General features: G+C 43.1%; 2 protein-coding genes across 2 annotated transcripts; one reads left to right on the forward strand and one right to left on the reverse strand.

Annotated features, from left to right (window-relative positions):
* The first annotated feature begins 427 nt into the window (after positions 1–427).
* Positions 428–11,630, forward strand: capn7 (calpain 7). The gene is made up of 21 exons (XM_058053084.2): positions 428–754; positions 902–1,010; positions 2,501–2,658; positions 2,915–2,982; positions 3,053–3,280; positions 3,412–3,498; positions 3,610–3,736; positions 3,815–3,900; positions 4,003–4,096; positions 4,199–4,345; positions 5,670–5,776; positions 6,130–6,250; positions 6,366–6,510; positions 7,666–7,765; positions 7,837–7,972; positions 8,067–8,142; positions 8,324–8,469; positions 9,124–9,186; positions 9,610–9,740; positions 10,739–10,831; positions 11,321–11,630. Exons 1-21 carry the CDS (start codon positions 653–655, stop codon positions 11,463–11,465), a joined length of 2,469 nt encoding a protein of 822 aa, XP_057909067.2. The 5' UTR covers positions 428–652; the 3' UTR covers positions 11,466–11,630.
* A 1,278-nt stretch (positions 11,631–12,908) lies between these two features.
* Positions 12,909–21,750, reverse strand: sh3bp5b (SH3-domain binding protein 5b (BTK-associated)). The gene is made up of 9 exons (XM_058053085.2): positions 21,469–21,750; positions 20,299–20,361; positions 18,850–18,978; positions 15,054–15,218; positions 14,843–14,973; positions 14,726–14,768; positions 14,435–14,657; positions 13,966–14,304; positions 12,909–13,391 (listed from the first exon to the last, which is right to left on the reverse strand). Exons 1-9 carry the CDS (start codon positions 21,532–21,534, stop codon positions 13,198–13,200), a joined length of 1,353 nt encoding a protein of 450 aa, XP_057909068.2. The 5' UTR covers positions 21,535–21,750; the 3' UTR covers positions 12,909–13,197.
* Between the last annotated feature and the right edge of the window lie 909 nt (positions 21,751–22,659).

Raw genomic sequence — 22,659 nt, forward strand, 5'->3', positions numbered from 1 at the left:
ACCTAGATAATATAAAAATGAAATACAATATCAAACTCACCTGTGACCCTAATGAGAACAAGCAGAGAAAAAACAATGTATTCTAATGTATGAAGGCTTGTGGACCACAGGGGGCACCAATTGTTTACCATTTCATTCACTATGCACAATTAAAGTTCAGCCAAACGTGTTGTCGTTTGTCTTCTTTGTCACTTGTACTGCCTCAAAGAAGTCAGTAACTATATTTTTGTCAAGCTGTTGTCACACTGAGCATGGTCTACATTTTTATTGTCCAAATGACAACTTAAATTCTAAATTTTCCTGAACGGGCTCTACACTGATTTCACGAATGAATTATTCCTTGTAGGAACAAGTGCAGTAGGAATTTCCTACTAGAATTGAACGTTACATTTACGTCACCTGTCATCACTGCTGCGCCTGCGCTCAGTGCAATCCCGGAAACGACATGCCTGTTTTGGCAGTGAAGGCAATTGTTAGTAAGCGGTAACTATTGAAAGACACTGGACACGAAATGAGACTCCTACTGGATCACCGCCATTATGTTGCTGTGTTTTGTCCGCCTTCATGAACGAAGCTGTTCTCTAAGTAAGCGGCATTAACATTGTGTACATTTGGAGGCTAGCTTGTCACTTAGTCAACAAGTTGTGTTGAGATGGACAGCGCGGCTTTGGAGCTCGACGCTGTCAAATTTGCCAAAACGGCAGTCACCTATGACCAGAATGCCAAATATAAGGAGGCTGTATTTTATTATAAGGTGAGTACCCGGAGCATTTAAGAACCCACCCATATGTGACGGTGAGATATTTCGTCGTTTCTTACTTTCACTCTCCTGATGAAATGTAATGCTCTTGTGCCCCTTCTGGACCACAACATGTAATGAACGGTTAATTCTTTGCTTCAGGAGGCAGCCCAGGCCCTCATCTATGCTGGCATGGCAGGCTCCAAACTGGAGGGAATACAGGACAAAGTCAATGAGTACTTGGATAGAGTGCAAACCCTCCACAATGTCTGTAAGTCATTGCAACTGATTAATTGCACTTACAGGAGGAATACAGTCTCGCCCCGCACACAACACCTGGGCTCGAACCACACGCTCTCACAAAACGAGTGTAAAGCCGAGTATCCACTGAGCCACTGTCATCTGTATACTTCCATTACATTTACATTCTGATACATTTAATAGTACAAGGAAGTATGGTGGCCAACAGGGTCAAGTGAGGAGCAATGTCCAAATGGTCCAAATGCAGAAGCACAAGCAAAAAAAACACACACACACCATAAAACAAACATAACCCTCCAAAACAACTGCATAACAGACATGCTGCAAGTTCACAAAACAGGATATTGGCCTTTAAAGACTTAAATGTAATGTTTTATAGTATTATAGATTAGAAAAAACATTTACAGCCTCGTGTTTAACAAACAGATCATGAAAAGTGTACCTTTTCATTCTGGCAACTTTCTTCTTTAATGATGAATATCCCTCCCATTTGGCAACCTCTGGTAGCATTGCCAACTTCCTCGGGTAGCCTGGTTAACTTCCTGGTGGCTGTCCTAACTCTGTTTTGTTCTGTGAAGTTGTAGGATTTTGTCATGCAGTTGTTTTGATGGCTTATGTATGTTTTTGCATTTGCAGCATTTTACACTATTTGTTTTTGTTTCTGCGGTTTTATGTGATGTTGGTGTGTTTTTGCTTTTGGATCATTTCTGTATTTGGAGCATTTAGATTGTTTGCCAACACTCCTGTCAGCCACTGTTAGAAATACTGTTGTCTCCTTCACTCCTAAGACTGAATAACAAGGAAGTATTTTCTCAGTGCATGTCTGACTTACTTTTTCCATGACTGCACTCACACACTCTGTACTTGTGTGATGTGTGTGGCTGTGGGAGCGTCCCATCAGAATACACAGATGACAGTGTTAAGTATTTTTTACTGTTGCTGTCAACAATTCCATGCTATGCTATTAACTTTGGAGTCTCACACTTTCCCTAAATGAAACTAATGTTTATGGCTGCTAAGTGGTTAGCGCACAGGCCACACAGCTAGCACACCCGTGTTCAATTCCACCCTCGGGCATCTCTGTGTGGAGTTTGCATGTTCTCTCTGTGTTTGTGTGGGTTTTCTCCGAGTACTCCGGTTTCCTCCCACATTCCAAAAACATGCTAGGTTAATTGGCGACTCCAAATTGTCCATAGGTATGAATGTGAGTGTGAATGGTTGTTTGTCTATATGTGCCCTGTGATTGGCTGGCGACCAGTTCAGGGTGTACCCCGCCTTTTGCCTGTAGACAGCTGGGATAGGCTCCAGCCCCTGCAACCTTTGTGAGGATAAGCAGTAGAAAATGAATGAATGAAAAACCAAAGTTTATTTCAAATTTCAGCTTGGTCATAAAAAGTGTATGCCTGCAATATGAAGACGGTCCCTGCTGCTGAGATGGTAATTTGACCACGTTCTCAATGTCCATAAACTTATTTTTCCTTTCTTGACATTCAACCTCAGTCGAGGCGCAGAAGAGCGACCCATTGAAGTCTCGGCAGCAGGTAGACCTCGAACGCGCCCACTTCTTGGTCACGCAAGCCTTTGAAGAGGATGAAAAGGGAAACGGTGATGAAGCCATTGAACTCTACACTCAGGCTGTGGAGCTGTGCATTAAGACCGTGAGTGTTCCATGCTACTTTGCTGGACATTAGCATTGGGCGATATGGCCCTTGGTATGTATCATGATATGTTTGGGATGTACTGTATATATCAAAGTCCACCGCGGCGTGCAACTTGGCTTATTTATGTTTATCATTTATACCGCTATAAGTCATTTTCTTATCATTGGAAGACACTATATGGGTATATAAAAAATATTGCCCAACCCTAGAGGACGTGTACATGTTCTTCCACTTGTGCTCCTTATGTGTTTAGTCTAACGAGACATCAGACCAGGCTCTTCAGACCAAGCTGAAGCAGTTGGCCCATCAGGCTTTAGACCGGTATGTCATACCAGACAAAGTTACTCAGCACACGGAAATCTCTCAACTGAGTCCGACTGTGTCCCATCAGAGCTGAAGGTCTCAAACAATCACAGTCCAAGCCTGGTCTGGCCCAGACTCCGGACCGAGCGGGGCCTTCGGGGGCAAAGCCGAGCTCCTCTGGGCCCATCCGTCAGTTTTTTCCCCTTGGGCCAGACTTTACCCTCCACGACCGCCAGCAGCCTCAGCCGGTCCGGGCAGTCCAGTCCAGCGAACCCCACGGTCAGCGCTACACGTCTGAGGAGATCGAGGTCCTCAGGTGAGCCGGTCTGTAGAGAAACCTATGAGAAGATTGTGTAGGGTTCCTCTTTCACTGCATTTTTTCTTAACTTTTTGTGTTGTTAGCGGCGGGTTGTGATGCCTGCTGATCACATTCCTGCGTGTTTGCAGGAGCACGTCGACAATCAACGGCATCGCCTACGTGCCCTTCATGAGTGTAGACCTCAAGGAGCGCTTTGCCTTTCCCGTGCCTTTCTCGTGAGTCCATTCCCTTCATTCCAACATGGCAGCATTATTAAATCAATAATGAATAATAAAGCCACCGATTGTTATATTTCAGAATGTGTTTTTTCAAATTCTCCCCACCAGGGACAAAACAGGCAAACTGGCATTGTCGCCCAAACAGAAAGCCATCTTTTCCCGCTGGCTGCGGCCTGATGAGATCTGCACCAGTCCCACCATGATCATGTCTGTGTCCAGCTTCAGCATCAAACAGGTCCACTCTCCTCATGACTGAAGTGTGCTGCTTTTGTTTGCTTTAAGAAAATGTCTAACGTATGCTCCTGCCAACCAGACGGTGGTGTCTGACTGTTCGTTTGTGGCGTCGCTCGCCATCAGCGCCGCATACGAGAGGCGCTACAACAAGAAGCTCATCACCAGGTAGCTACGATCCACACTGAGGGACCATCCAGCATTTAAACACCTGCAGATGAACAGGAAGGAAATAAAGGTTGAGGACTTAATGGGTGTGTCTTTGTGCAGCATCATCTACCCTCAGAACAGGCGAGGAGAGCCCGAATACAATCCCTGTGGGAAATACATGGTCAAGCTGCACATCAACGGAGTCCCCAGGAAGGTGAACGTTGTTTACTATCATTACACTCTCACAAAATATTCCCCAATAAACCTAAAACTGGTCAAAAGGCAGCATATGATTGGACCACTTTTTTGTGTGCAGGTCATCATAGACGATCTCCTTCCTGTGGACCGTGGCGGTGAGCTGCTGTGCTCGTACTCCAGTAACAGGAACGAGCTTTGGGTGTCTCTCATAGAGAAAGCCTACATGAAGGTGATGGGCGGCTATGACTTTCCCGGCTCCAACTCGGTGGGTGCATTCCGAGGAAGGAACAGGAAGTGTGAATGTGTGAATTTGTCTTACTCAAGTCTTTCAGAAGATGATGATTATGAAATCAGGTCACATTTTTAAATGGACATGAAATGAATTACAAAAGCAAATCAATAGACCAATCTGGGGAAAGAGCACAAGAGCATGTCTCGTTCAGAGAAAAAAGCGTTTTGATAAAATCAATGAAATGATTAATTAAAATGAACATCTCTCCCTACTAGTGGTAGGGAAGCTACGGTTCGGGAGCCAGACGTGGCTCTTTGGATGACTGCATCTGTGCATCTAGCAGACATTTTTTAACTCAATAATATAATTTTTCTTGTATTTGTTTATTTCTTGCCACTTTAAAGTAAAACATAACTGGAATTAACAGTTTTAAAATAAAGTTCAAAATGTAAAGTTCTTCCTGCATTTTAATTCAATTAATTTTCTACTGCAGTGCGTTTGGCCAGAGCCAATGTCAACTATTATGATATTTTCCGGGTCAGACACCAAGCAAACCCTTTTGATGAAGAAGTTGGGGAAAAGAAGGAAAATTAGAGTAATGTTCAAAACCATGAGCACTAGAAGTCGCATTATTGGGGGAAAAGTATTTTATTTGTTATTGTTAGCAACATGATTACAAATAATAAATTCAGAGACTCTTTATATTCGAAAACTATATCTCTCTCCTGGATACATTTTTAAATATATGGCTTTCATGGCTCTCTTAGCCAATAAGGCACTCGACCCTGACGTAGATGCTTCATAGAGTAGCAAAGTTCCATAGAACAAGAGAGTGAGACCTCATCAGTCAAATATTATTATAATATTATTTTGGGAATATTAATAATGAGCAAAATGAGCCCATCAACAAGAGGCTACACCCAATTTGTTTGAATTAATGTTAAAATCTTCTCTCGTTTTGTCCTCTTGGATCCGATCTCGTCTATCATCTCGTCTCGTTGGTTGTCTCGTGACATCCCGAGCAGATATTGAAGTTAGTTAAGTGAATGAAGCACATGAAGACAGTTGTGGATTTCCTGCCGTGTTCGCTGTAGCGTTGCCATGGTATCAATGATCTTTTGCCTCAGGTCATTGTATCTTAGTTCTGTTTATGATATCTTTAACATAACCCGCCAAAATAAGTTCAGGAGTGTGATATCTAGTGAATGAAGTGGCTTTCTTGAGGGGCTGATTTGTAATTTCATCACCATGGTAACTGAAATGGACAAATACAATGTATCTTAAAGTCAACACATACAAAGAACACATCTTATTAACATCTCTTATCAATTGCTTTTGTAATTTTATATTTTTAAAGAACATTGATCTCCACGCGTTGACTGGCTGGATCCCGGAACGCATCGCCATGCATTCTGACAATCAATCGTTCAGCAAGGACGACACTTTCCGCATGCTTTTCCAGAGGTGAGCGTCACATGAATAACACCCTCACCTCTTTCTTTGTACTGTGTGACTTTGTTGTCTTTTTTCGTCACGTCACCTCGATATGTGTGTTTGCATATGTCAAATGCATGCTGGGAGTTTCCTGTTCTTTTCTTCACGGCACTAATTGAAGCAGTCACAGTCAGAATTGAATTTTTTAATGCAACTTCCTGTTTGGGCTGATGCAAATCAATGTCATGTGCAAGTCCAGTTGTGAATGCTTTTGCCTTTTCTTTGGTCTTAGGGTAAGATTAATGGTAAGGATAAATGTTATTATGCATTTAAACTGTCCATAAGGCAATAAACACATTTGGTGTTGTTTTTTGCACATTCAGGTTCCACAGGGGTGACGTCCTCATCACCACAGCAACTGGGGTGATGACAGAGGAGGAAGGGGAGAAATGGGGTTTGGTGCCAACTCATGCCTATGCAGTTCTCGACATCAGGGAGTACAAGGTTAGTCTAAAGAACGTAGCGTTAGCATGTGATGGGATCAAACCCAGCTTCATTCCCACCAGCAGGACACTTTCCTTTAACATGCCCCGCCCCTGTGGCCATGTTTCTTTTGTAGAATATGCGTTTCCTGCAGCTGAAGAACCCGTGGAGCCACTTGCGCTGGAAGGGCCGCTACAGTGAGCGGGATGACAAGAATTGGACGCCTGAACTCCTGAAATACCTCAACTTTGACCCCAAGACCGCACAGAAGTTTGATAACGGTATTGCTCTTCTCGTAACTTCAGCAGCACTGCGGTTGAATTTAAAGGTTAGGAGGGTCTGCTGTATGATTCCGTGTCGAGGATCCACCCGTTTGCTATGCAGGCTCACTCCTCCCCCTTCACAAGCCCCTTCGCGGCTGGATGTGCACCTCCTAAAAAGGGTAATGTTGTGTTGTGGCGACATGGACCCTAAAAGTTTCTGCTACAAGTAATTGATCGTGGCGCAGCGAGCCAACAAAATAAAAGTCGACACAAAATATGTTAATATAGTGTATGAATAGTTATATATGCTATATAGCTTATTATTTACACGCATTGGCCACAGTTAGTTTGAAAACAATGTAAAATATCATATTGCTTTATTTTTTTTATTTTCAGATAAAAGTGCCCAAACTGTGTTGACATTCACTTATTATCAAGAGAGAAAGAAAAATAGTCAGAAAAATGTCTAGTCAATTGTTGACAGCTTGTCGCAGGCTAAGCCATCTATGCCAAATTTGTTGGCCATCTTTGTTTACACGTTTTGCCTGGCTCTCCCTGCCTCTCTGGCAGCATTTTATGTGTTCTATTCAAACATGACACCTGTACTTAATGACAAACGAGCACACCGAGTGGAGCTGTTTAAATGTTGTCGGTCATGTACAGGACCAATTTCTAGAACAAAAATATCTAAATTATTAGATTATTATTATTTTAATTGTGTTATTTGGAAGTAAAAATATATTTGTTTCAAACAATTAATTTCCCATTCATTCATATTACTCTAAAACAGGCATCAAATTAAATTTAGGTTTAAAAATTGCAGATGCAGCAGTAGCCGCATCCTCCGCTTATCCTCAACCGGAGTACCCGCTCGTCTACCGTGCAGCCCCAATTTCAAATCAACATTTATTTAAAAAAAACAGTGACTGTTGTAATATATCAGTTAGTTGCAGCTCCAATAAGACATCGGAAGCTAATAAGCTAAATAAATAGTTGTGGTTGCTCACTGATGTAACTTTCCGGAAGGTATCGCCCCTGGTGTTTTGGAGGAGAATTGCACAGAAAGAGCTCAACCCTGAAGAAAATTAGTAAAATATGAAGATGGGGTCAGAAGACACGGTTTAGTGACTATACAGCACCAAGGCTTTCATCTTCCATGTTTGTTCTCCTCAGGTGTCTTTTGGATTGCATGGGAGGACCTGTGTCAGTACTATGATGTCATCTACCTGAGCTGGAACCCCGCCCTCTTCAAGGAATCCACGTGTATTCACAGGTTGGTCAGTGTGCATCTTATTCATGCAGCATGGATGTCAGTGCTGAATTGTGTGCTGTTGTGTTTTGCAGCAGCTGGGATGGAAATCAGGGCCCGGTGAAGGACGTCTACAGTTTAGCCAACAACCCCCAGTACAAGCTGGAGGTGCAATGTCCAGTAGGGGGCGCTGCTGTATGGGTGCTCCTCACCCGACACATCACTGACAAGGTGGCGGGTTGGGAGACGACGACGATGATGATGATGATGATGTCATCTTACATGAGGTCATGTCATGTTTGTTTCTTTCTTTATGTGCTCACAGGAGGATTTTGCACAGAACCGAGAGTTCATCACTCTGGTTGTTTACAAGACTGACGGCAAGAAGGTTTACTATCCAGGTATGACCTCGCTGTGTCTTTCCTCGTCTTGGAATAGTCAACCTCGCTTCCAGTCACACCAAAATATTAGACACACGTCCAAGTATATTAAACATGAATAGTTGTATCTTTGTAAAAGTACATTTATGAGCTTCATGTACAAAACCAGGAGATTATTCTTTTGTTCTGTCCCCCCATGCAGCCGAGCCCCCTCCCTACATCGATGGCATCAGAATCAACAGCCCCCACTACCTGACTAAGATAAGGTTGACAAGCACGGGGACGCACACCTTCACGCTGGTGGTGTCGCAGTACGAGAAACAGAACACCATCAACTACACACTGAGAGTGAGTGAGAGTCCTGCTTGCATTCTTTTGTAGTCCTGATGATGGTGGCGGAGATTTACCCTCCCTCCCAGACCAGAATGATGCCTTGGACAAGACCAAAAAAAGAATTCTTGTAGCAAAAAATCGAACAAAATGAGCCAAAGGCTGGTGATGGTGTCACCAGCCTGTCGGTTTATGGAACATGGCGTGGATACAGTTGGAAAGCTACTTCAGCTAATGCGTACTGTTAAGCATAAGCATCAGAACTCTGGTACACACTTCTGCGAACTTATGTTCTCGGAGAACCAATTGCATGCATGAATTCCTAGAAGTCTGCTTTCCCTCGCTAACTGCCCAAGGAACCGAGATCAAAACGAGCTGAAGATAAATTCCTCTCCGAATTTCCACACTTCTACTCACAGCATTCCCGTTGTTGAGCAAATAATGCATCTTTTGTTGAATGACGAGGTTGGTCACAGAACATATGTATGTCATATCCAAACTACTAAGTAGATTCCTGCTTGGAAGTAATCCTCCTGGAGTCTTTCCTCGTTGTCGTGCTTTCCCTGCCTGTCTGGAACATCAACAGTCCGGGAACGTTTCTGCCACATCTCGTATGAATGCTCTTCTGACAAGCATCGTGTAAGCCCAACACTTGTATTGTTTTTCTTGCAGGTTTACTCTGGATGCAAATTCAACTTCGCCAAGATCCCAAATCCCTTCACACACACCAAAAGGGTACGTCAACCAGTGCGGGACTATGCTTGTGTTAAGTCATGTGCAGGCAGAGCCGCAGAGAAAATAATAATAAGAGTAATGATAACATAAAATAAATGCATATTTGCCCAGTGAGCTGTATTATACATGTATTTTTGTATGATTTCAATTCTTTTTAAGATTTTCTTTGTAATTAAAAATGGCTGATCAAATACAGGGCAGAAACCTAACCTAGTCTGATGAATGAATGAATGAATTTGACTGTCAGCGTAGAGGATGATGTAGCCACGCTCACCAGAGGGGATCACACTTTTACAACAAAGTCTCAGAACTTTTCAAATCCAGAGCCTGCAGATCTCCTCACTGTGTGGCCACCATGCTAACCACTAGTCCACCGTGTAGCCCTACTGTGTGTGTTGACATACTTTGTCCCGTGTCCCTCAGATTAACGGCCAGTGGAAAGGCCCGAGTGCTGGAGGATGTGGGAACTACAAGGACTCGTACAAAAACAATCCCACCTACCAAGTCCAGCTGGAGCGGGCGGGTCCACTGCTCATAGAACTGCGAGGATCCAGGTCAGTCCGGGATGCTGATTGCGCTTTCATTGTGAACAACGTGAGGACAGAAATAGTTTCCGACTATTTATTTCTCTCTATTGCACAAACTTTCTTCCTAGTAGGCCAGATTAGTCTGTGCCGAATCCATCTAGTAGCTGTTCCTTTGGACAATGGATTTCACACCGTCCTGGCGGCCATTTACATAAATCACTCACTCAATCATACAGTAGATCCTATGGTGACATCATTGTTTTTAATGTTCTGCGGCCATTGGTTGGATGTGGATGTGTATGGTACAGCATACACAGAGTAAAGCAGTCATGGTGCACTGATGTGTAGACACGCATTCATTGACACATTGTGGTTCAAATCCATTGTGATGGTGTAAAAGTCCCTGTAATATACATGTGGACATCTTTTGTATGCACATCTTGTTCCAAAAGATAAGTAGCATTGTTATATAACTGGGGCAACGTCTTTAATGTTTTTTTTACCGCGCAGTTGAACTTCAGATGTCCGTTACCAATGTCATGGAACTCACCAGCATGGCCAGCCTGCCGACTGTGTTAACATTATTCTTACACACTCACATTCATACCTATGGACAATTTGGAGTCGCTTGAAGACAGCTGGGATAGGCTCCAGCATGCCTGCGACACTCGTGAGGATAAGCGGTGCAGAAAATGGATGGATGGATGAATTCCTGAGTCATTCACTGTCGTAAATTGGGTACTTGAGTATTTGCCACACAGCCCATGCTGGCTCGTGCATGCACTCAAGTCCCCACAGTGAATCAGGTACTCCATTCACTCAAGAGTGTTTGTCGAATAACATTGTGTTAGTGAAGCGTCTTCATCGAGCACCCGTGCACACTTGTGTCTTGGTCGAGTGAACACCCTTGATACAGTTTGGGCAGCAAGCGAATCAACCATTTATAATCCTGCCAGCCAGCAAACAAACATGGCAGCTTTGTCGCAGTGAGTGTCAATGTGCTGACAGAGGTTCTCTGCAATCAGACAATATAGCGTCGGCTTTGAGGTGGTGACCGTGTCAACGGCGGCAGATGCCAATGCAACAACGTCACACAAGAGGAGCAGTGGAGACTACAGGTACTTGCCTTTTCTCACTTGTGTACTCAAACATACTTTGTTCAGTGCATAAAATGTATTCAAACTGAGAAGTACGGGAAAATGCAGTGCACTCTGGCTGTGTCTCAAATGGAATGCTTGTGGTCAGTACACTTCAATAAGTACACAGTGTGCACTCGACTGCTGCTTTTTTCATCCATAGCTACAGGTTGCTTCTCAGCCACCATTATTTCAAACGTACTGCATTTTGTCATACTTCTCAGTGTGAACACGCAATGTACATGCCAACATGTGACATGTCAGCCACACGTTCATCATGACACCTTTAGCATCTCATGGGCATCAAACTCTTGGTGTGACACACATGAGGTCACAAGACTGAAGAACCCCCCAATGATTTTAAGAGTCACATGCTTGTTGTCCCAAAGGTCATCCTCACGTGCCACGCCTCTGACTTGTGTGTTCTGAACAAATATTAACATGTGCCCCCCCCCCCCCTCCCTCCTGCAGATGTGGCTTCTGCTACATGGAAGCTGAGCACGTCCCCGCCGGCATCTACAACGTCATCCCTACCACCTTCCTGCCCAAACAGGAAGGACCCTTTTTCTTGGACTTTTCCAGCACCGCCCCCCTCAAGGTGTCTCAACTGCAATGAAGATCATTTATATTTGGGGTTGGGGGCACATGGAAGGATCAATTATAATGAAAACAGTGATGTCATTAGGGGATCATTTAGCCAAACTTCCAGTATGTACTGTTTGCCAACATCATGTAGACACAAAATAAATATATCATCTCCTGAAGCTGATCTTCCATTCCATCGATCCTCACATCCAGTATGTTTTTGTCTCATGTTGGTGAGTAGTTGTCAAAAAGTCCTGTGGAGGCCGTGAGATAGAATACATCAGAAGAGTGTCCTAACGAGCTTGTTAACCCAGTCCAGACAAGTGCAACAAGTCTGTGCAGAACAACGTTATCGTGTTACCAGGCGGACTTTGCTCACAAAGAAAAACAAGATGTTTACTGATGTATGACATCATCGAGGTGAATCGCCACAGGAGTGGAGGCTACAGAATGGGGGGGGTCAGTTGCTTTTGTTCAGTCTTAGATTTATTCCTGTGCCGCTTGTTGATGTCGTGATTTCATTTGTTTGTCGTATGACTCCGTCGTGCAGTGCTTTGTTGCCGCAGCAACAGACTACCATTGGATGTGAGCGTGAAGTGTTTGCTTCGTCTCAGACACGCCGCATGGCTCTTAAAGTTCAGGGAGTGAGCTTTGCTAACATATACTAGCACATCCACGCTGGCTGGCATCCATTACATAAGGATAGTCAGGTGTCCAGTCATTTTCTTCCCCTTATCGGGGTTACAGGGACAACACCCTCAGTAGGGGCGTACACACTTATTGGTCTCCAAGCACCTCCACACCAGATGCCCAAGCCACCTCAGCTGCTTGTATCAGTGATATTGTTCTTGTGGTTACTATCTGAAGCTGATGACCCGAGGGGAGGAACGCATGTCTCTCGCACTTCAATGTCCAAATAGCCACATTTGGCTGACAAATACCAAGTTGCATAGGCGTACGCCCTCAACTGCCGCCTGCTACGTATACAACACACTGGACCCTAATTACACCCACAGGTGCTGAGTCCTACAGGGGTAGATCCTGGGTGCCTGGCCAGACACCAAGGGCCGGTTTGCCTTGAGAGAGATTACCAAACAATCAAATCCTTTTATCATAACGTTAATCATTTTTATGGCTAGTGATGCGTGTTAATCAGATGTAGGATAGTCATGCATGTCAGTCACTATGTTGTCCTCATCTGATCCACTCAGCTGTTTACATGTCGACTAAAAGGCCAGTAGTGGTGTCACATCCATTAAGTGTTAAATGAGGTCATTTTCCTCATAGCGTCACGGCTGCTTCATTAAACTGTTTTGCAGAGTCTGCCCTCACAGGACTGCCTGTGTCCCAATACTTTTGGACTCCTTAGTGTAGGGGTCATCTCAACTTAATATTGATAATTGAATAAGATGGAGCTGGAATTGCGATTGGATTGTGAAGCTGTACCTAATGAAGTGACCCTAACAAAAGAATGGTCCGTCAGTGCAACGTTTTCTTTATTCAACATTCCCACAAGACGCATTCATTGACCTTCCTTTCGTCTGGCCACTGGCTTCCATCAAATGTCAACACTAAGTGACTTAATAACAAGGATGAAGACATTTAAGGTGATGACGGCTCATTTCTTTTTGTGACAAGTATTTTCAGGGTAGATAAAAAAAAACACTACCTTCATTTCTTCTTCAAACTGTACTCCTTTGTCAAAAGGTGCACCCCCAGCTCAATAGTTCTCTTCAGTCTTCCTGGTAGAGTGCAGTTGGTCCTCATAGTCCTTTGACCAGCACCACGGCCTTCTGGGAAAAGTTATCAGTGTTTTTGGCGTCACTGCGTTGGCGCCGCAGGTTGAGGAAGCTGAAGCGAGCCTCCAGATTAAAACTCTTCTTGGTGCTGGACATCACGTTCTTGTTGAGGACGGGCCCGTTGTCCAAAGTCATCTCTGCGCCTTCTGCTCGCTCACCTGAGAGAGAGGATCATGTGATCACCGGGTACAGGGTATAATGTCTATATTCTTTCACGCACAACTGTGCAAAGATCATTCAAACTAGAATGCTAGAACGCTTCTTGAAATACCACTTAGGACCACATGGAGGGGGGGGGCTTATGGTCAGCATTTATCGGCCACTCCCTTCCTCGTCTTGTTTATTAACGTCACAAAAATAGTATTAACACAAGTACCACCTGTCTTCCCTTTCCACAATATCTGCATAGCATGCTCTTCTGAGGTAAAGTGAAGTATAACTACGTGGTAGCGCCTACTATTTAACCTCTATGCAGTAATTGCCGAGCAGCACCTATGTGCTACTACAGGGAGGCTGTGGCCTAAAGGGCTCATGGAGAATATTAAGGCATGTACTATCATACTATTATAATAGTATAATTATTATTATTATACTATTATTAGCCAGCTTCTGTTTCTTCCCATTATTTAAGTGTGAAAAGTCAAACATTGGACGTATCCTGGTATAGTACATGTGTACACAGGGCACACGTACAAAGCAAAGAGGCCACACCCCCACCTTCCCATCACCCACCTCTCTCCAGTTCGCATTCGGGTGAAGACGCTCCGCTGCACTCGCTGCGAGGCCCGAGCACCGGCGAGATGAGACCGAAGTCTGACAGGGAAACTGAGTTTGGGAGGTCCAGGCTGCACGGCCTGGAGGGAGGCGCAGATGAGGGTGAGGAGGAGGAGGAGGAGGAGGAGGAGGATGAGGAGGGACTTGGTGATGGAGAGGTGAGGGGACACGGTGACAGGAGCTCCTGAGGGCTTCCGGGAGAGGAAGCCAAACTGCAAGTAGAACGAGTGTCGGAATCTTCCTCAGACATGGCGCTGCCTGCACCGCCTGCCTCGTCGTCAAAGCACACAGACTTCACTGCAGGGGGCGGCGTGGACATGACAAATGAGATTGGAGGGGAGGAGGGATGGAGAGAAGAGACATTTTAAAAAAGGATTTAGTTTTTTTGCCGAGCAACAGCAATTTATGACCGATGATTTCTTCTTACTGGAAATTCCATCAGACTCCATCTTGAAGCTGGATGCGTCCTTCCCACAGACGCCGCCGTCCCCCTCAGCGCCCACACCCTGCCCCCGCGGGCCCATGGTGGAGTTCCGGCGGCGCTCGTGGATCTCGTCAGAGATGATCTCTAGGGTCCTGAGGGCCGCCTTGTATTCGGCCTTGGCCTGGGTCAGCTTGGCCTGCCGCTCGTCCACCGTTGCCTTCAGGTTCTACAGGGAAAGACGTTGGGTCAGCAGGCTGAGGTTTCTAATCCAACTGCAGACTAGTGGTCTCCTACCTCCAGCTGCAGATAGAACTTGGCTTTCATCTCAAAGTAGGGCCTGTGGAAGATGAAGAAAGTCATATCACCATGGCAACCAGGAGTACCACCAGGTTACACCTCTCTGGATCTTACTTGGACTTGTTGATGGTGCGTTTGAGTTTCTTCTCCAGCTGCTTCATGCGACTGATGGCCGCTGTGTAATTGGCTGCCGTTTCCTTGTGCGCCGCTTCGCTTCGGGCCTTTGCATGCTCCGCCTCCATCACCTGTAAGAACCAATCAGAGCTCAATGACACGTGGCAATCCACACTAAAGTTCAAGAGAGGCCATGAGGTTGTCAGCGGACCCTCTGGGTGGCGTGGTTGAGCATCTCCTGCCAGGCGGAGTCAAAGTGACGCCTGTCCTCCTCCTGAAGCCGCTCCTCGGCCAGCGAGATGGTCTCCTTGGCGGCCCGCAGGACCTCAGTCGCTCTCTGGAAGTCCTGGGTGGCCTTCTGGGCCTCCAGCTGGGCCTGCAAACCCCAAATAAAAAAAACGGTAAAATAAAAGCTTGTGTACAGAATATGTAGTCTTTGTTTATTAAGAGCAATGTTGCTGATTTTGTCCCACAGTAAAAATGGCAGCACACCAGCATACTCGCTATAACTCAATTAGAGATGCTTGTTAGCTTGCCAGCTTATCGTGGCGCCAACAAGCACTGCCTTGTTTTCATCAGCTGCGACCTGCAGCTGCTCTTGTTTGCACCAATCAAGCTAATAGTTTGGTCTTGCAGAAGCTAAACCGTGACATCTTCTCTGGGTCCTCAGACACGTGCGTGCGAGGTCGACTGTGCTGCATTTGTTTTGGTTTGACAGCAACTTTACCATTTGGCTCGCCGGCAGCATTTTCCCATGCAATTATTGGATCGCTCCGTGCCAAAGATGAAAAAACATTTTGGCTAACAAGCAAGTCAATGAAGCATGAAATAAACACTCGGCTTTGTCACAGTCAACATATACAAACTACACATCCAACCCTTATTTTCTCTTATGTCTACCATATTGGTTAATAAGAGTGTAAAGATGACTACAGGGGTGTTAGTGCACGTCTAGAGGGCTCTAATGTAAAAAAAAAAAAAAAAAAAAAAGATTTCGAGAAGGTTGTAAACAGCTTTTTTATGCTCTAACTACTGAAATATTCTGTTTATCAATAAGGAATCCTACTTCAGAAATACTTATACTTATCACAGATGGGTCTGAAATAAACCGACCACAATTTACAAAGAATTCATTGGTCTCCAAAACCCTTTTATATCCATCACTTTGCTGCTACTCCTGACTGTCACTTCCTGTAAGCTCTTTAATCTTCCTCAGTGGCCACATCTCCACCATCTCTCGCTCCCTTCCCTTCTGCATCGTCACATCGTTCTCTCGCTTACTCTCACACACATACTTCTATTTAAATTATAATTAGTTCAGCAGAATCTTCAGAGGCACGTCTCTTGGGAGTTACTGCTGCGTTAGCAACGTGTCGCTTTAACTTCAGAGATTGCAGCAAACGTTTGGGGGCTTCAATCTGATGGGAACATTCATCACAAAAACACGACCGCACATTTCTCAACCTTTTTTCTGCTCAAAATTGCCTGCCAACCCCTTAAAAAAGGCATGACCACATGTTTATAGGGTCTCTAAATGTTGTCCCAAGATTCAATAGCATGTGTTAGCAGTGTGACAAAAACAACCTCCTAAAAAAGGTCACAGGGAGTGATGTGGAATCAAAGGAAAAAAAGGAAGTCCAATGCAAATTTCATGGCAGTGAAAGCTCCTGACTCAGCACTTTGTTAAAACATCACCACGACCCAAATAAGTCTCCACCATGGAACAAGAATCCTTTGCCTGCGAGTTAATTATCGCAGGTTTTGTGTTGTCTCCCCTTCACATGCCATCATGAACCTTTACAGTTCTCCATCGGGGTTGAATGTACAATACTATAATACTAATATAGTACCTTAGCTTCCTGCTTGCTAGTGAACAACAGGTTTTCTTTAGGCCTGTCACCATAAATTTTGATGGATGATAATTGGTGAACGATATTTTCAAAATTATTTTGAGACCATGTTTTCATGAATGTAATGATAATGTATGGCATAATGTAAAACGTACACCCTATCAAAAGCTATAAACTTATTTTATAGGGATATCTTCAGGCTCAGGACTGGCGGCCGATCCAGTCTATTTTTGGTGTACCGTCTACTCTCATCACCAACACAGACGGACAGAAATTTCAACAGCAACTTCCCAGACGGCTCCAATGTGCAATTGGTCCTAGGAAGAACGAACCCTTAGCTGGTCTGCGAGGTGCCAAGCGTAAAAAAACGTGAAGTCCACCCTGAAGAGTGCCTGCACTAAATATAAACCTATACTAGGGATTTTATAACTGTGATCAAACAGGCAAATCCCAAAGCCTGACTGGTCAATGGTTTGGCGACCCCAAGTCGACACCGTTGCACCATTGGAAGGAAAAAAAGGAAAGAAGGTTAACTCATTCACTATTTGTCTACTGACGTCTTTTGTTTTTTTTCCCCACATGTGTGAATTTCAGACTATTTTTGTGTTATGCTCTAAATCTGTGAATAAATTTAGTTATTTTGTCCACAAAATATTTGCTTCCTGTGGAGTTTTAGTTTCATAGAAGTAAGCAACTGTTCAGATGTTTGAGGAGTTACTAAAACAATATGGACGTCAATTTTATCCCTTTTAGGTTAAAATTAGTTTTCTCTGACACCACCCTAAGTTCTACTTCCGATTTAGATGAGTAAAGACTGAATAAGGCTGGAAACAACCAGTTTTCCTCTGATGAAAGAGGGGAGTCTAAAGTTTCTTTACATAGTTTCAATGTTTATATAGTCCTAAAGCACAATTAAAAATGATATTAAATGTTTATTCATTCATTGACAATTATTTTGCCTTATTTCTGCACCTAAAACTAAAATGATGTCTATAAAATGCATTTCTTGGTCACACCTTTGGGTGTCTGGAACAGGATGAATTCCTCTGAGAAATGTTGCTTCATTCTTTTGAATGACCAAAACCCAGGTAACGCTGTATTCCATGCGAGCCACAGCTAAAGCTAAAAACACGTCAGGACATTTTGGTTTGACTACCTATAGTTATTTCCCCCAGAACGACCTTATACTGAGCTCAACATATGTTTTAGTAAGACTAATAGGATAATAAGACTTTCTTCCAATGGCAAAGCTAAACATTGAAGGTTGCCCTCCCCCAGTAAAAAGTCACAATGAACTGATGTGTCACGTATATACAGTATGTTTGATTTCCAAGTATAGATTGTATCTTTAACTGAGACTCAGCCAATCAAGCGACGCCAGCTTTGCACGTGCACCACCATCCCTCCAATATCTGCATACACAAGTCAAGTTCCTTATCAGATCAGCAGACAAAGACTGACCGAATAAGCAGGACCAGTGAGGATCTAATGAAGGAAGGAGACACTGAAACTGACTTAAAAATACTGCCATCTGTACCACACCAAATCTGCCATCTGTCTGCAACTTCAGGTTTTTGTTCAGGCATGTGTGGGAGAGACAAAAACCTCAGTGTTCCTCCAGCCAAAATACTTGTAGTCGGCAAACGGCATGGAGGAGTTGTGAGTAATTGTGTCAAATGCTTTAACACTTTCAAGAAAAACAACTTGCTATTTTGAGCCCCTAAAGGCTCATCTCACAGGGCTCCACAGTGAGGACACCCCGACGTCTAACTCCTAATGTTACTGGCTCAACTTTCTGGGAAGATTCTACTGATGTATAATGTTTAATTACAAGATTCTGCATTTCTGCAATCTATGTGTGATTATGGGAGTGATTTTTTCACTTTGTCGTTTTGGTCTCATTAAGCCCTTAGGTGCTGTTCGAAACTGCCCAGTGACAAAGCAAAACTTTAAAGTACACTGCAGGATGTACACTTAGAAAACACACACACACACACACACACACACACACACACACCCATACTGAGAAAAGAGAAGTGAGATTGTTGGACTTCCCCATCCTCAGCATGTGAAGACTACATTTAAATTGTGTAACAAAAGGTTTTCCAGGAAGTTCAACCTTGCAAAGATATTAGTGAGTACAAGTCAAGCCCCTACCTGCCGGGCCAGACGCCGAGCTTCCCAATACGGCTTGGACTCGTCCACAGGCTTCCCGATCTTGTTGAGAAGCTCGTCCAGCTTGACTGTGGCCTCAAGCAGGACCGAACGGAACTTCTGCCTGGCATCCTGACCACATAGGGGAGGGGGGGGGTGTCAGGTGAGCCACAACAACAGCAACTAGAAGTCTTTGCGGTTCATAAAGAAGCCGGTCGGACTTTGGCGAGTCATCACAGGAATGACAGCTGCATATGTACACGTAACGTTTTGACCATTTTTTCATGTACAGAAGATCTTAGCGTCACATTTCTAATCGCGAGTGCATCACATCATCATGCAGACAGTTGATTTGCTCTCAGGTGTCAATCATCCTGCTGAATTGATTTGATCTTGTTACCCAGGTGATGACTGTTATAAAGCAAGACTTTCACCCCTTTTATGACTTTCCATGGCAGACCTACTGCTGACCTACTTCCATAAAAGTACTTGCGTAAGTCGGGTGGCCTCCTTGCATCATCACAGTCCCGTTAAATGTGGAATCAAATACGACTCAACAATGACCACGTTTAGAGCTTTGGCCATTCTTTGCAAGATCACATCGGCTGGGAGCGTTTCCTCTGCCATTATATTACACGCCTTTATTTTACTTTATTCTTTATATAGCATCATATCATAGGTTATTTAAGGAAACCTGTCTTATGGAACACGTCTATAAAGGGTCCATGAAAACAAAGCAAATATCTATTTATGTATGTTACAGCATCTTATTTCTGTCGCTACAGAAATGGTCACAATTTATCAACTAGAATGTTGAATTTAATTTTAACGTATCTACCATTTTAACTGATCAAATACTATTTAAAGTCATCCAAAATTAGAATTTTATTATTTATTATTTTAATTGAAAATAAATGAAAATTCAAATTGAATCTACAAATTTTAATTTCTGCATAAAATACATTTTGCTCAATCATCTGCAATAGTAATTAAAATTTTCCTTCTACATTTTTATTTCATAATCTACAATTTTTAAATATTTTTTTTGGTAATTTACAATTATTTTAACTGTCTATTTTTAAATGTATGTTACATTTTTTAAATCCATGTTATTTTTATTCTACTTATAATATGTACAGTAATTAACAATATTTATTTGAATTAATCAGCAATTTTGAATGCAATCTTAATCATTTACAAATTCATCACCTGTTCTCTGTATTGTGGGTCTATGTGTGAGTAGAAGCAATCATATGAAGTCTATTGCCATCTATTATGAATGTTTGCTAAATGTAACTGTGGAGGAGCGGTACAGAGGGAACAGAAGTGTTTCTGTGAAGCAGGAGGAAACAGAGTAAACTTTGTATGACTGCATCCGCCATGTTGGCTTCCAGCGAGGATCAAGCCATCAACCCAAGCGCTATTAACACATGCTACATGTTGCACGCTGACCTCCAGTGCCGTCTCACATCTGTTGATGTCGTCTGACGACTGGTTGAGTCGCTCCAGCTCACCCTGAAAAACACGACAGACAACACGTCACAGCTGTAAACATCTGCAACCAAACAAACATGCAGTTTGACCTCTGAAATCAAATTATTTGGAATTAGATTTTTTTTTCAAGAATTGGTTTCTAAGGTGCACAAAGTCACCTTTAAGTTACATCTCAGTGCAAGAGATATGACATTTCATTGCTCTTATTAACAATGGATAAGTGATTTGCAGTTAACCATAACAATTCCTGTGCGTGTTAAAGATTTCAGGACGACTCCTGGGAGTTCCATGGATTCTTAAATGGAACAAAGCACATTCTCAGGGAGAGGAAAGTTCAAGTGAATGCTTCCAGGTGTGTTAACACTTCCTGTTCAACACTTCCTGTTTGACTCTGAGGAAGTTGGTCTTATTTTAGCTTCCACATTTTTACAAAACCAAACGTTGACGTCTTTTCATGCCTGGTAAATTACATGACAAATAAAAGTTCAGGAAAATGTGTATATTTTTATTAGTCGTTGTACGAGCTGCAGAAGAACCTAAGTGTGTGATGATTATTATCTTACAATAATAATAATATAATAAATGGTGTCCTCAGATTCATCATGTTTATATTTGCACAAATGTCTGAAAATAAGTATGAATTGGGTCACCACAATTTTTTAACATGTTGACACTTAAAATGTATCTAATTAAAATAAATGTGTTGACTTGCTGTTTACCATTTTCTAATTAGTAGAGGATATTTTTATTCAATTCAAAACTTTATTTACATGTGTCCAGAGAACACATGAACTGTGTAGCAGCTCGGTCTTTAAACATGAAATGTGGTTGTAACACATTCGGTTCAAGACCGACATTACTGGGGAAAAACAGAATATAAATATATTCATTTCTACTTAGAATGTTGGCCTGAGCGTTGCTTTGTTCTCGTTAAATATTAGTCACCAAAGACAAACATACACTAGACGAAGGCATGATTTCCAAGTGCTCAAAAAGCAGATAGACCAACTGATTAGTCACACTGGCGGGTAATTTATAGCGGACACGGGAGCTAACGATGCTACATTAATAGCACTTTCGTACATATTCGACGAAATAAGACTTCATGAGGACTGAGTGTACGTCTACCTGGATACGGGGATCCACCTCCTCGTCCTCGTAGTCTCCGTCGTCGTCATGGCGATGATGTTCCATTGTTCGATTCCCGACGAAGACTTGCTCGTTGTGCTCTCACGAGAAGGTTAACGCGACAGTATGCCAAAACACATCTCGGTTCGATGTTCACTCACAACGCAAATGAACACAACAGAACTAAAGGAAACCAAGCGGGGCTTCACCTCGGTCCCCCTCTCGTCCTCCTTTCTTCCTTCCTCCGATGATAAGTGTTGAAATGACTAACGTCCTCTTCGGGCCGCCTCCTTTTTTATGATGGGCTGATTAGTGCCACCTGATGACCACTTCCTGTCACGCCCCCTCATACCCGGATTTTCTTCTTGCTGTGGGATAAAAGATACACAAGCATTTGAAATGCTAATCAGTTGGAATTACAGCTACTTCTTAAAGCTACAGCACAACTTTAATGATTTACTAGGTGCACAATCTAATGAAATAATCCTAAATAAAATCTAAACAAAGTAAAAATATTAAATGAAATAAAAATGACAAAATATACAAAAAAAATTAAATGGAGCCTCTACAAAGATGATCTCTAATCTTAATTACAATCTATGATGTTCCTTTGCTAGGAGTGCAAACCTGTTTTTTTATTAAGTAATGAAAGTGCATGTCCTACTTACAACATAGAGAGTGATGCACACTTAACAGTGGTCATGTACCTTTTGGTCATGTGATCCCTTCCTGACATCACATATGCAGATAGTGGCCCATATCACCAACTCACTGTCTGTTGCTGTTCTTTGGACCCGACTGTGTTGTCCTGCCAAACTGTGCCATGACTGACACACACACACACACACACACACACACACACACACACAGTCTTATGTGCATGAACGGTTCCTGTTTTTAGCTTTGCCAACACATCATGCTTTGTTATGCCCCAGCTGCACTTTGAGAGCATTCATTGATACCCAGGAATGTGAAACACAATACAATATCTGTTTGTGTGCCCATGAGCATCACTTCAGGAATCAATTACTCTTTGCTAAAGCAAAGAGGGAAGATCCAGTAGTCTGTCAGGGCTATGAAGCCCGTGTGGATTGTTTGTGTCGTTTTTCGTTTTATACAGTTGAAATGAGATTACGCATGGATTGACACTTGTTGTGAGACACCAGCTAACAAACCCAATTGACCTTCCAA

Source organism: Doryrhamphus excisus, linkage group LG5, assembly GCF_037039965.1.
Source record: "Doryrhamphus excisus strain RoL-2023G ecotype Guam linkage group LG5, RoL_Dexc_Guam_v1.1, whole genome shotgun sequence".
Lineage (NCBI taxonomy): Eukaryota > Metazoa > Chordata > Actinopteri > Syngnathiformes > Syngnathidae > Doryrhamphus > Doryrhamphus excisus.

What these genes read in the sequence shown, in the direction of transcription:
- capn7 (XM_058053084.2), top strand. Translation starts at nt 653, where the DNA reads ATGGACAGCGCGGCTTTGGAGCTCGACGCTGTCAAATTTGCCAAAACG. An exon ending in GAGGAGATCGAGGTCCTCAG is followed by an intron (nt 3,281 to 3,411) that starts GTGAGCCGGTCT and finishes GCGTGTTTGCAG; the next exon opens with GAGCACGTCGACAATCAACG. An exon ending in TCGACATCAGGGAGTACAAG is followed by an intron (nt 6,251 to 6,365) that starts GTTAGTCTAAAG and finishes TTTCTTTTGTAG; the next exon opens with AATATGCGTTTCCTGCAGCT.
- sh3bp5b (XM_058053085.2), bottom strand. Translation starts at nt 21,534, where the DNA reads ATGGAACATCATCGCCATGACGACGACGGAGACTACGAGGACGAGGAG. An exon ending in AGGTGGATCCCCGTATCCAG is followed by an intron (nt 20,362 to 21,468) that starts GTAGACGTACAC and finishes CGTGTTTTTCAG; the next exon opens with GGTGAGCTGGAGCGACTCAA. An exon ending in CTCGGCGTCTGGCCCGGCAG is followed by an intron (nt 15,219 to 18,849) that starts GTAGGGGCTTGA and finishes TGGGGTTTGCAG; the next exon opens with GCCCAGCTGGAGGCCCAGAA.